The sequence below is a fragment of the Podarcis muralis genome, chromosome 6, assembly GCF_964188315.1.
Source record: "Podarcis muralis chromosome 6, rPodMur119.hap1.1, whole genome shotgun sequence".
Classification (NCBI taxonomy): domain Eukaryota; kingdom Metazoa; phylum Chordata; class Lepidosauria; order Squamata; family Lacertidae; genus Podarcis; species Podarcis muralis.
The window spans coordinates 90,685,096-90,697,612 of record NC_135660.1 but is presented as its reverse complement, the minus strand read 5'-3'; the positions used below and the strand labels follow the sequence as shown (position 1 = coordinate 90,697,612).

The 12,517-nt window shown below is 42.3% G+C and overlaps 1 protein-coding gene across 2 annotated transcripts in view; it reads left to right on the top strand.

The window, feature by feature from the left end:
- The window catches only part of NAT8L (N-acetyltransferase 8 like), a 51,754-nt gene extending 39,784 nt beyond the window's left edge, over positions 1 to 11,970 (top strand). For both annotated transcript variants that reach the window (XM_077930715.1, XM_077930714.1), the window contains one exon: positions 9,212 to 11,970. In XM_077930715.1, the coding sequence (XP_077786841.1) occupies positions 9,212 to 9,579 (368 nt within the window). In that variant the 3' untranslated portion in view covers positions 9,580 to 11,970. The remainder of the gene's footprint in view (positions 1 to 9,211) is intronic.
- The last annotated feature ends 547 nt before the right edge of the window (positions 11,971 to 12,517 follow it).

Below are 12,517 nucleotides of genomic sequence, written 5' to 3'. Positions count from 1 at the left end.
TGGGCCCTCCAGATGTTTTGGCCTACAACTCCCATGATCCCTAGCTAACAGGACCAGTAGTCAGGGATGATGGGAATTGTAGTCCAAAACATCTGGAGGGCCCAAGGTTGCCTGTGCCTGGATTATAACATGGAATATGCTGGTTGTGGGGGAGACAATGACTGGCAGTTTGCTGGTCCTGAGGGTAAACCATGTGGCAAGGTCCGAGTCCAGTCCGAGGTCGAGGGTACGGTATGGAGGCTATCCGTCAAAGCTGTAGCTCGGTCCAAGGCAGGGAGTCGGGTGAGGTCAGGAACTCTGGCAGGAGAGCAGGACAGGGTGCAGGCAGGAACAGGCTACCAACAATGTTGCTCCCGCAACCTGGGACTGGGGCTGGCTGGCTTTTATCTGCCCCGAGGCATAGGGTGGCCCCGGTCCACAGGTGACTCGCCTCTCCTGGCCTGGAGGCGAGCACTCCTCCTGCGAGAACTTAGTTCCCTCCGCCTCTCTGCCCTGAGCCTCTGCAGCTCAGGAGAGGCTGGAGGGTTACCAGACCCAGAGGCAACCTCAGCTTCCCCTGACGGGGCTGAGAGTGGAGCACCTGCAGGCAGTAGGTCCTCCATCACCTCAGGAGCCAGAGCAGACTCAGCTGGTGCCTGCACCTGAGGATCCAGCACAGGTGAGGACCCTTCAGGCTCAGACCCCAGCCCCGGCTCAGCTGGTTCTGGAGGCGGGGAATCCTGTGCAGGCTGGGATTCCTCAGGTTCAGCCTCTGAATCCGATTCTCAGGCCATCACAGGCAGCCACTGGAGGTCCGCTGCCCCTTTGGCTATTATGAACTGGTCACCCCTGAATAAAAAAAATACATGCATACATATCTGCTACTTTTAGAAATTATATACTGCCTGCACTCTCTCACTGGGAAAAAACACACTGGAAAATAGAAAAGTACCACTTTTTGGATTCTTATTATTTGAGTTATTTGAATTCACTTATTTGAATGTCAAACCACAATTTTGCCCCAGTTGCTGGAAAACTGGAATTTGTACCAGGTTTTGGTTGGGACAGGTTTAGAGGTCATCCTGGCTGCTAAAGCCAACTGTAAGGAAATGAATTTATCTGTGGCTCAGGTTGTAAGCCCTCATCTGAATGCGATACGACGTGGTCTTGAACTTACCCATTTGGCATCGCTTGTACCTGGTATATCTGGAAGAGTCTCTGCTAAATTTCTGGGAACTGGTTAATGTATTTGCTGAAATGTTTGCGTGGAGAGTAAACACTTATCTGAACGGTTAGGAGAAAAGTTAATGGTAATGATAAACGACAGGAGGAGAAACACAGAATTTGGTTGTTGTTTTTTCCTTTTTTTTTAAAAAAAATTGTATTAAATTTCCATTTAACAAACCAATCATTCCACATTAAATCCAAATTACAGTGGTGCCTCGCAAGACGAAATTAATCCGTTCCGCGAGTCTCTTCGTCTTGCGGTTTTTTCGTCTTGCGAAGCACGGCTATTAGCGGCTATTAGCGGCTTAGCGGCTATTAACGGCTTAGCGGCTTTAAGAAAAAGGAAACAAACTCGCAAGAACTCGCAAGACGTTTCGTCTTGTGAAGCAAGCCCATAGGGAAATTCGTCTTGCAGAACGACTCAAAAAAAAGAAAACCCTTTCGTCTAGCGAGTTTTTCTTCTTGCGAGGCATTCGTCTTGTGGGGCACCACTATATACCAATACACAATAAATTCCAAATGTTTAGCCGAATTTTAAATTTTTGTTGGGGGAACCCATGCTTCAAGTTCAGAAAGGGTCCAATCATCTCATATTTCTGCTGCTTTGATGTCCACAAATCCCTTCTTCCCATCTCTTTGTTGTTATCCATTTTCTTCTTAATAACCTCCGAGTATTTCCACAGGCAAGTTGAATCAAACCTTATTTATGTTTCTGTGTGAACTTTGTAATGCTCTCCCGTAATTCATCTCACGCTGATCCAAAAGTCCTGTTCCAGCGGCCGGCGCCATTTTCGACAATTCCGATGAAATACAGTCTAGGCGTCTGCTCCTTAATTTTCCCAGACCAGTTGCACCATAAATCAGTCTTTCCAGAGGAGTTTTGCCCATTCAGATCTATAATCCACACATGAAAGCAAAATGGTGGCTCACCTCCCCCTTTGACTGTAAATCTCACAACAAAGTCTGTCTCATAATGGTGGATCCCAGTAATAACTGCGCAACAGAAAAGCCTTTCTCTTTTTCTTTCCAGATCTTCCACAAAACAAAGCCTTTAGTTGATATTTTTGTTTCCACACAGTTTATTTTCCAACCTCACTTGCTATCAATCAATCAATCAATCAATCAATCATGTGACAGTTCTTCTAGGGGAGGGTTTGTTTACCTATTAAAAAAGAAAGAAGGTTGTTGTTTTTTCCAATTTTTTCATATAATCTTTAGTTTTTCAGCAACATTCCTAAATAAAGACATAAAAAACAGTTCATGGCAAGATTTGGTTTTGGAGCTTAAATTTAATATGCAGTAGGTAGAATGCGCAAGGATACAAGACGATACCATGAAACGTATGGAACAACAAATACAAACTTTTGTTAACACAACGGGAAACAATATTAGCTTGAGAAGATCGCACATGGGTGAAGGGAAGTAACGGGAACGGGGGCAGGGAGGTATAGGGGAGCATTTGAAAATATATGTGATTTAAGAGGTTAAGAACAAGGAGTTAAAAGAAGGAGATTAACATGAATGAAAAGCAAAATCATGTTCTTGTTTGTATTGTGGTTTGTTTGGCTTGTAAAATCCTCTGGTGTAAAGAGTGTACAATTTTAAAAAAATAAATTAATTTTTTTTAAAAAAATAGTTTGCTATTTAAGAAGCAATTTCTTGAGAAAACAGGATTGGGGTGATATATTCAAAGCAGTAATGGAAAGAGAAATGTGGCGTTCAGTTGAGCTGAGCAACTGGAAATAATAAAAGGTATTCTCATCCTGTGCTATGTTAATGTAGTCTTACTTTAAATGATATCTCAGTATTTTACATCTTGAAAAATTAGCTAAACTATGCATATTGATAATGGTCTGAAGGGGAACATATCTGCTTGCTTAGTAGGGCTCTCCTAAAATACACCTATTTTTTAAATGGTGCTGTTGGTGTATGATATGATGAGCTATGATCTACATGAACTACCTTGTTGGGTTATATTCATGAGTCAATAAGTAAAGCATTGTGTTTTTTTAATCCATCAATGGAAACTGTGGCAAGTATATGAATGGTGAAATTTTGGGTGGCAAGTGTGCAGAAATCTTGGTTGAAAAAGCTACGGGTGCTGGTCTAAAGGTTAAAAATAATAATACTTACTGGGTTAGGAGAAGCAAGGATTTTTGTTTTTATTTTAGCTCATCCTGTCCTAACTTTTTGGACTTGTGACTATGGTTGTACTGATTCAGGACTAGAAATTAATTGAGTTTATGGCTCAGTGTGAGAACTGTGAATCATGATAGCTTGGTATATTGAAAACTTAAAGCATGGTTTTGATTTCTTTTGGATGCATTCTGACTGAGGGTATGGACTCGGCTACATTAGTCAAAGAACAGTGTTTTAAATGTGTTTAAACATGCAACACCAGATGGCGCTGTTGAGCACAAAATTTTTCTATGTGATTTTACATTGCGGTTTTTTCTTTCTTTTGTCATGATTATCATGCCCAACCAAGCTACAGATTTCTAGCATGCCAATACTGCATTCACAGTTGAGGTGGTCAGTTGAAATACTGGATACATGCAAGGCTTCAAGAGTAACATCTTAATTACCATGCATCACATTCAAATTAGGCCTTAGGGAAGACAGGCTTTCCTGCGGCCTCTGCTTAAAATGTTTATTGCCCAGGCAACTCCTTCCCCTTTTTTGGGGGGGGGGGGAATTGTCTTAAGTTAGTTCATTCTGTAGCTTTCAATACACCTGGATGCTGTCGGTTTCAACCTGCCTTTGATAGGTAACTCGTGATTGTGCTTTTAACAGTCCTTACCTGGAAATGTATAGAAAAACCAAACAAGTCCTATAGAATCTCTCTGTGATTTTTATAAAATCTGTAGTATGCAAGTCTTAGAATTCATTTGCAAGATGGCTAGCTTATTTGCATCCTCCCTCAGTGAAAAGGGCAAAACAGATATGTGGAATCATAGAATTGTAGAGTCGGGGGGGAAATTATATATATATATAATTTTAAATTGAGGGTAGATCGTTAAAAATACCAGAACAAAGATTTCAGAATGCCAAAATAGCCACATATGTGTTTTCATTACGCCATCTGTTTAAAAAAATCATCAGCATGCAAAAATGAAATTGCAGCTCCCAATGGAACATCTCTTTGGTTTTGCCAGTTTCTGAGGAGCAGGCAATAAAATAAAATATAAACAAAAGAAACCATCAGATCTATAGGAAAACAAATACAATTTTGATGTAGCATGAAAACTATAACATCTCCATCAGTGTCAAGCATATATGAAGCAGGCTATTCCATATGACGAGCTGAGAAACGGCAGGGGACCAAAGCGAATGCTGTATGCAATTTAATCCGTCTCATTTTCCCAGATACTACTTTTAGTTACTGGTTCTTTGTGAGTCTGGATTTTCCTGCACTTCCATTCCCTTTGAAACCTACTAGTCAAGGCGGCCCCAGGCAAAGAAGGCACCAGATCCTCCAGTTATTGTGAAGATAGGCATCTTGTTCTAGTATTATCTTTAGATAACAGTTTGCTAAGATTTCCCGTGTCCTGGAAAAACAAGCAAAGAAACTGTAAAAGCTCAGAATATACCGTATTTTTTGCTCTATAAGACTCACTTTTTCCTTCCTAAAAAGTAAGGGGAAATGTGTGTGCGTCTTATGGAGCGAATGCAGGCTGCACAGCTATCCCAGAAGCCAGAACAGCAAGAGGGATTGCTGCTTTCACTGCGCAGCGATCCCTCTTGCTGTTCTGGCTTCTGAGATTCAGAATATTTTTTTTCTTGTTTTCCTCCTCCAAAAACTAGGTGCGTCTTGTGGTCTGGTGCATCTTATAGAGCGAAAAACACGGTATATGTTTGGCTGCTGCAAGCAGAAGACTAAAACAGGCAAACACCAGAAAATCTCCCACAAGTATACAAATGCAAACGCCTAACGAAGCAATCGGAGTTAGCATAGAAATAACTAACTCAGTCAGCCTATGACACCGCTCCAGAAAGCCACATTTTGCTCTAGTGTTTGAGAGCTGTACTTTCCATGTGCAAGACAGGCCTTGCTTTGTTGTAAATAAAAATTGCCCTTTTCCCTTATGGGGTATCCAAGAGCCCATATAGAGTCCTTACATAGGTTCCCTATTGGTAGGAGAAGATAACAGAGGCCAACCAGAGAATATTGAGAAGCAAAGCAGCTAGTAAGCCTGATCTTTATTGATCTGTTGCAACAGGGTGCTCCCCTCACATGCAGGAGAGGAGGAGGAACCCAGAAAAATGGTGTGCAATGCCTTATAAAGACTTTTGAAATTGCCACCCTGTAGATCAAGACCACACCCAGAAACATCATGCATACATCACAGAAGGGGTGTAACCTACGACCACCTCTCAGATACATCACACCTACATCACAGAAAAGGCGGTCTGAAACAGAAATTTGAATATTGTTTTTATCCTGTTGTTGTTTATCTCCTGTCTGGCAGGTTACTTGATTGGATTGCCTGGGGAGCCCGGCCATGCTTTTGTAGTGATAAATACTTAGTTCCTGGGCCAGGTCACAGGCTCACACCCTATTCATATCTTAAATGTGTCCTTAAGATAGGATTTGTGAGGAAAGAGACAATGGGAGGTTTCCCACTTTGACCTTGCAGAGAAAACATTTGGTCAGTTTAGGAATCAAAATGGTTCCAGGTCTGTCTTCCTGTGCTGATCTATGTATGTGCTTGGTTGGTACACTTATGAACATTACCATATATCTAAGACCATAAAATTCTTATCACAGCTTGTCCTCAGCACACGAACCGTAATGATCCGATACCGTACATTGTCTCTCATAAAACACTTCCCGCTTTATAGTTTTTGCACATCATTTGGGGGGCGGGTTAAGGTTTTGTGGCCCAGCAGCTGCCTCAGGATGCAGGATGCTGACCCCGTCGCTGTTTTCCCTGCTCAAGCAATCCCAATGAACTACGAACACACAAAGCTTTATTTTTATTTTGGCTTCCGTCCTTTTTTATCGTTACCATGTGGGAACCGATCCTGAGTGTTATGTACTGAAGTTCTCACCCTGGGCCAGTAGGGGGATACTGTAGATAGTTATGCAAATAAGGGATCGAAAGTGACGTTCAGTGATTGGATAGTTTTAGAAAATTGTTACAGTTACGTTGTAGTGGAGCTCTATATAAGCAGGCTGGCTGAACCCTTCGGTTCAGTTCTGTTCCGGCCTGTGAATAAATAAGAGCTGTTTGAAGAATCGCTGTGTTGTCTGATATGTTCACCCACAACTTAACACTGAGAGAGAACCATTTGCAAGCTATGCTCTTTGCTCCGTTAAGGGCATGGACTGGCTGAATTGTGTGCTGAGATGTGGGGGACAATGTGTAATGTATCAGTGACCTCGGAGAGTTTTATAAGGTCCAGGGCCGTATAGATTTTGCACCTCTATAATAAAGTCCATCAAATCGCTTGCAAGGAGAGAGAAGAAGCAAGGTTAAACTTCACAGGGGTGTTTCACTCTTTAAGAATGCATTCATTTGTTTGCGAATATTATTACCAGTAATGTTTGCCTTCTGATTTAGCAGAAATAATATTTAAATGTACACACATTTCTAGTTCCTGTGAATATTATTTCAAGGCCTAGCCTCAAATCTTGGGCTGTGACGGTGAGAAGCGCTGGATTACTACGGCACAAGATAGCGAGAAACGGATGACAACTTTTTTTCCTGCCTTTCAAATCTATTCTAAGACAAAAAATAAAATCGTGGCGTGATATCAAAGGGTCATGTTCACTCAGAGCTCTCAAAATATCATTTAGGTTGCAATGCTATCCCCACTTACCTGGGAGCAAGTCCTGTTGATTAATGAGACTTACTTTTGAGTGAACATCAGTATAAGTATATTAGTTTCTGCAGCAGACCCAGAAGTGCTTAAGAAATATAAGAAATTGCATCATTCATTAGCTGAGTTCCAAAGTAACTTCTAGGAAAAAGCAAACAAACCTCAAAGCTTGAAAAGAAATTCAGACTGTGCTGTATGTACATGATAGCAGAAGGAAAACATACCTTGTGGTTTTTGCCATGGTGTACATGGAAATTCGTAATTTATCGCTTGGTGCCATCTGTATCATCCTGCTAAGGTGTGCCGATCTTCCTTTTGCTCTCCTAGATTTCTGATTATTGCAGAAGTATGGTGAGATATTCCTCACCAGTTTGCAGGACAGGAAAGGCAACTGGTGATGACCAAGTGACTGGTTTCATCCTATGTTAAGCGAACGTTTGGATGAGGAAAAACAAACAAGGGCCCCGGCCGGTCTGCCCAAAAGGACGGCTCGCTTTTGATGCCAGTTTGGCAAAAAACAAATTCGTTGTCTCATTACAAATGAGGAACAGGAGCAAATTAATGGAAGGGAGGTCTGTCGTTCATAACAGCTAAATAGAAACAGACGATGAGGGTGTATTGCGGAGGAGGGCTGTCATCTTACACTCTTAGCTGAAGATGAGAAAAATGGGAGCATTGCAAACTCCACTGGACGGGAAAATACATTTTCCTGTCCCGCCGGGTCCATCACTGCAGCTACAAACCCCCTCTGCATTATGTGAGTAAGACATTCATCAGGCCTCGCTAGAAAAAGGTTGAGGCTCTACTGTACCATATTGAGGAAATAACTGCAATATTCAGTGGTACCTTGGTTCTCAAACTTAATCCGTTCTGGAAGTCTGTTCCAAAACCAAGGCGCTCTTTCTCATAGCAAGTAATGCAAAATGGATTAATCCGTTCCAGACTTTTAAAAACAACCCCTAAAACAGCATTTTAACATGAATTTTACTGTCTAACGAGACCATTGATCCATAAAATGAAAGCAATAATCAATGTTAAAAAAGGTAAAGGTACCCCTGCCCGTACGGGCCAGTCTTGACAGACTCTAGGGTTGTGCGCTCATCTCACTCTATAGGCCGGGAGCCAGCGCTGTCCGCAGACACTTCCGGGTCACGTAGCCAGCGTGACAAGCTGCATCTGGCGAGCCAGCGCAGCACACGGAACGCCGTTTACCTTCCCGCTGGTAAGCGGTCCCTATTTATCTACTTGCACCCGGGGGTGCTTTCGAACTGCTAGGTTGGCAGGTGCTGGGACCGAACGACGGGAGCGCACCCCGCCGCGGGGATTCGAACCGCCAACCATGCGATCGGCAAGCCCTAGGCGCTGAGATTTTTCCCACAGCGCCACCCGCGTCCCTTAATAATCAATGTACTGTACTGTAAAATAAATAAGACAGTATTGTAGATGATCAAAATTAAGATTTTACTTATTTATTACCCGCACTGATGATAGTCGTTGTTTGGATGGGGGGCTTTTATCCATTTCCGCATTCACACAATCAATCAGTAGCTGAACTGGGTTCCGCAGGGCCACAAAAACGAATTAACCGAAAATGCATCAAAAACGCAAAATAAATAGCAAAAACAAAAACGCCAAACTTAATCTGTTCCAGAAGTCTGTTTGACTTCTGAAATGTTTGAAAACCAAGGCACAGCTTCTGATTGGTGCAGGCGCCCTGGAAACAGTAGCTGGCAGCCACAGCGGACGTTCGGGTTCCAAAAAACGTTCGACAACTGGAACACTTACTTCTGGGTTTTCAGCATTTGGGAACCAAGGCGTTTGAGTACCAAGGCGTTTGAGAACCAAGGTACCACTGTAGAGGGATTCATAAGATTCTCAGGTGATGAGAGTCACACAGCCAATTTTCTGGTTCTTCAGGATCACAGTTGTTTTTTACAATAGATATCAAGAACCACTGATGGAGCTCACAGGAACGCAAGCGCAGAAATGTTAGAGGGAACCTTCTAGAAAAGTGCCGCCTCTGCTTGGTTTTTGCTCTCCAGGGCGAACTGTTTCGTATTGACTGTCCGTCTGTGAGCTCGGAAAGAAATATGGAAAACTTCCGATAAACCCCAGAGATGTGTATTTGAAGAAGCCTTTTGTCCTTTGTTTTCCAGATTCACATGTTGCTTTGTACCTGCAGGTTCCTGCTTCTGGGTGGCTGTGTTGAACGGCAACGTGGTGGGCATCGTGGCCGCCAGGGGCAACGAGGAAGACAACACGGTGGAGCTGCGCCGCATGTCGGTCGACTCCAAATACCGCGGAAAAGGGATCGCCAAAGCTCTGGGTCGGAAGGTGGTTGAGTTTGCCATGGTCAATAATTACTCGTCGATTGTACTGGGAACCACGGCGGTGAAGGTGGCGGCTCACAAGTTGTACGAGTCTTTGGGATTCAAGCATGTGGGTGTCGCCGAAGACTACACACTGCCTGGGATGACACATTCTATTCTAGAGCGAATGTTTTTCCAGCTACGCTTCCACCGCTACTGCCTGCAGCTGCGCGAAGAATAAGAATAATAATAAAACCCGCCCCGCGTTTTTCGTTCCTCCCCAAAATCTTTTCTGCCTGTGTTTTGTGGGAGTTTCGCCATTGTTTATTTGCAGGTTGCAAATTTTGTTTTATCCCCCCCCCCCCCGTTCCATCATTTCATCCCACCCCTCTTCATTTGCTTTGTACAGATGTACAAACAAAGGCTCCCTTCTTTTTCCCTGACATGCTTGTAGAGTGACGGTGCTAAATGCAGGAGGTTACGGCGGACTGCTCTAAAGGCGCGTACGTTTGCTCGGCAGCCTAGGAGTTCAGGACGGACCACCCTCTCCCCTCCTGCCTTCTCTCTGCCTTGCCCAGGTTACCTACATAAGCACAGGAACTTTAAACGCATAACAATATAGCTTGTCCGGTGTGTGTCGTAAATAGAATATCCGCCCCCCCTGCCCCGCCCCCCGAAATATTAACAAAAGTATAGTAATACTTCATGATACAGCTAAGTGCAGAAATTTTACTTGAATGCATTTCTCAGTATTTCATGGACAGGTATGCATTCGTTTTACCATGACATATTGATTAATAATACTGAAAGAAAAATGTGAAAAAAAACCCTGCTTGCTATAATGCATGAAAAGGAAGTTTTTGCATGCATACAAACACACAGCACTGCCAAGTAGGCTCTCTGATCTTGCACTTTTTCGATGTACCTCATTCTGTCAACTGTCTGAAAGAATCTCGGTGCATCTGATAACTATGACTTGTTCTTTTAGCCTCGTTTCCTTCTTAAGCCAGCAAAAAGACTTGAAGTATTTTGAACCCTGAGCCCAGTGTAATATATGTAAATTGTTGAAATATCATCTGCGCTGATGTATATATAACCTGCAGTTCTGTGCCAGACATCTGTATATGCAGTAGCAATCCTTCTGGTTTAATTTTATATTATTATTATTATTTTGTCACCATGTATAGCTTTGTTTATTATTCTTTGCTTCCTTTATTCAAGCTCTAGCTTTTGCCGAACTCGTTTCACAGAGGCAAAATGGAGGCTTCTATTTCTATGGCAACACACCTGTATGCTACTATGTGCACCAAAATCTATGCTTCAGAAAAGCAATATGCAAAAGACAGATAACTCTAAGTGGCAAGTTTGGCTGAAAGCAGCAGGGGAAGCAAAAATGTTCCTTCAACCAACTGCTAGTGGCATAAATATAGACAGCCTGCCGTTAAAAGTAACCGCTGCTTTTTAAAGATGTCAGATTTGTGAATTGTACAGTGCAATGCAAGCGGCAATGCAACACAGATTTGGCATGTGTCTGTAGCGCCCGTCACACAAAAACAACAACAACCAAGGTTACAGCTTCTTCTATAACTTACTTTAATAAACAGCAACTTTGCATGACGTATATCTCGAGGGAAATCAGAATGTTTTAAACTTTAAAATGTGATATATCAGAAATGATAAGTACATTTCTGGTTGCACTGAGTTTGGGTGGGTCAGAAGAGTCTGCTTTTTAAAGGGAAACCCCATTTAACGTATTTCCTCGTTTTGTTTTTAAACCGCCTCGATAGAAATTAGGTAAAATGTTTGAGGGTACCGTTTCAAAGATGTGATAAGGGAAGAACTCAAAGGAGGAAGTGATTCTTTCTAGAACCAGAAATGCTCAAGGGCAAAAATTAGATCTCTGTCCATTGACGCAAAGACGGGATGTTTTCTGTGTATGCAGAAAAAATTGTAGGGTCAAGATGAGGATAACTGTTGCCCTCCAACCAACACGGAGAAGGCAGTTTCTACTTTCTCCTTATCCAAGAGAAGGGTGTATTTCATGGAAGACAAATGTCACTGATAGGTCTCTACCAGACAACCTTTTTATTGATTTGTTTGCATAAGTTTGCAGGGAGGTTAGACGATGTTGGTGATTTCACGGAGCATTCATTCTCATTTGTTTGTGGGGAAGTTGTACAAGATTGCATCAGGCAGTTGGCTATTCCACACTGAATTTCCCCATCACTTTCCTTACTGCAAAAAGTCCAGTCTGAGGGGAGGGGAGTTTATTGCGCAAGATCGCCAAATCAACTTTAATTGCACAACCCGAATTTGCAGGTATATGATTGAATCTCGGCCCCAAAATAGTGACACCCTGGAAGCACCCATAGTCCTATTCCTAGCACAGAGCAAGAGGAGCCATTGCAACCTCCATGCACACGATAAGATCTCAGCCAAATAAAGTGGTAAGAATAATTCACAAAAGCCAAAATATTTTTATTTTTATTTTTAACTACTTAATGCCTTGTCAGTGTTGGTATTCTTCCTGCCTCAGACGTTGCTATACCTAAGAATGGCAGCATCCAACTATGTCCCAGCAATAAAAACAAATTGATTAGTAATATAGATTAAATTTGATTTACAGAATGTACTTCTTGGAACTGAGTGTGTGTGGACACGGAATGTATTTTTTAAAAATTTCTATGCTGTACATTTCTCCTGAAGCTAAAATGTGTATCGTGGGAAGGTGTAGAATAGAGGTGTAAAGTGTACAGAAATTGGTATAATATTTTCTAGCTGTTTTCAGTGATTTCATTAAACTGCATAACACAGAATAATATAAAGTATTAGGAAAAAAGTGAAAGAAAATGACTGCTTGTGCCTTTTAATCTTCTGCCCGCCCCCCTCCTGTGTTGTCACTACGCTAAATGATTTCTGGAGAATTAAATCATGCTTTATAGCCCAATTTGAATGAGCAGGGGGTGTGGGGGTGGGAATGAGAGTGGCCCATAGTCTATAAAGTGAATATTATTTCCAACGTCATGTTAGACTAACAGCATGCTCCACATGTCATTCAGGAGAACCCATAAAAAAACACATTAAAGTCTTCAAAGACAAAAGGCCATCGGCGCCACTGTTCATCTCACGGCACTCTTTTTGACGTAGTCTTCATCTGTGGTTTTATTCATTGGCCTGAT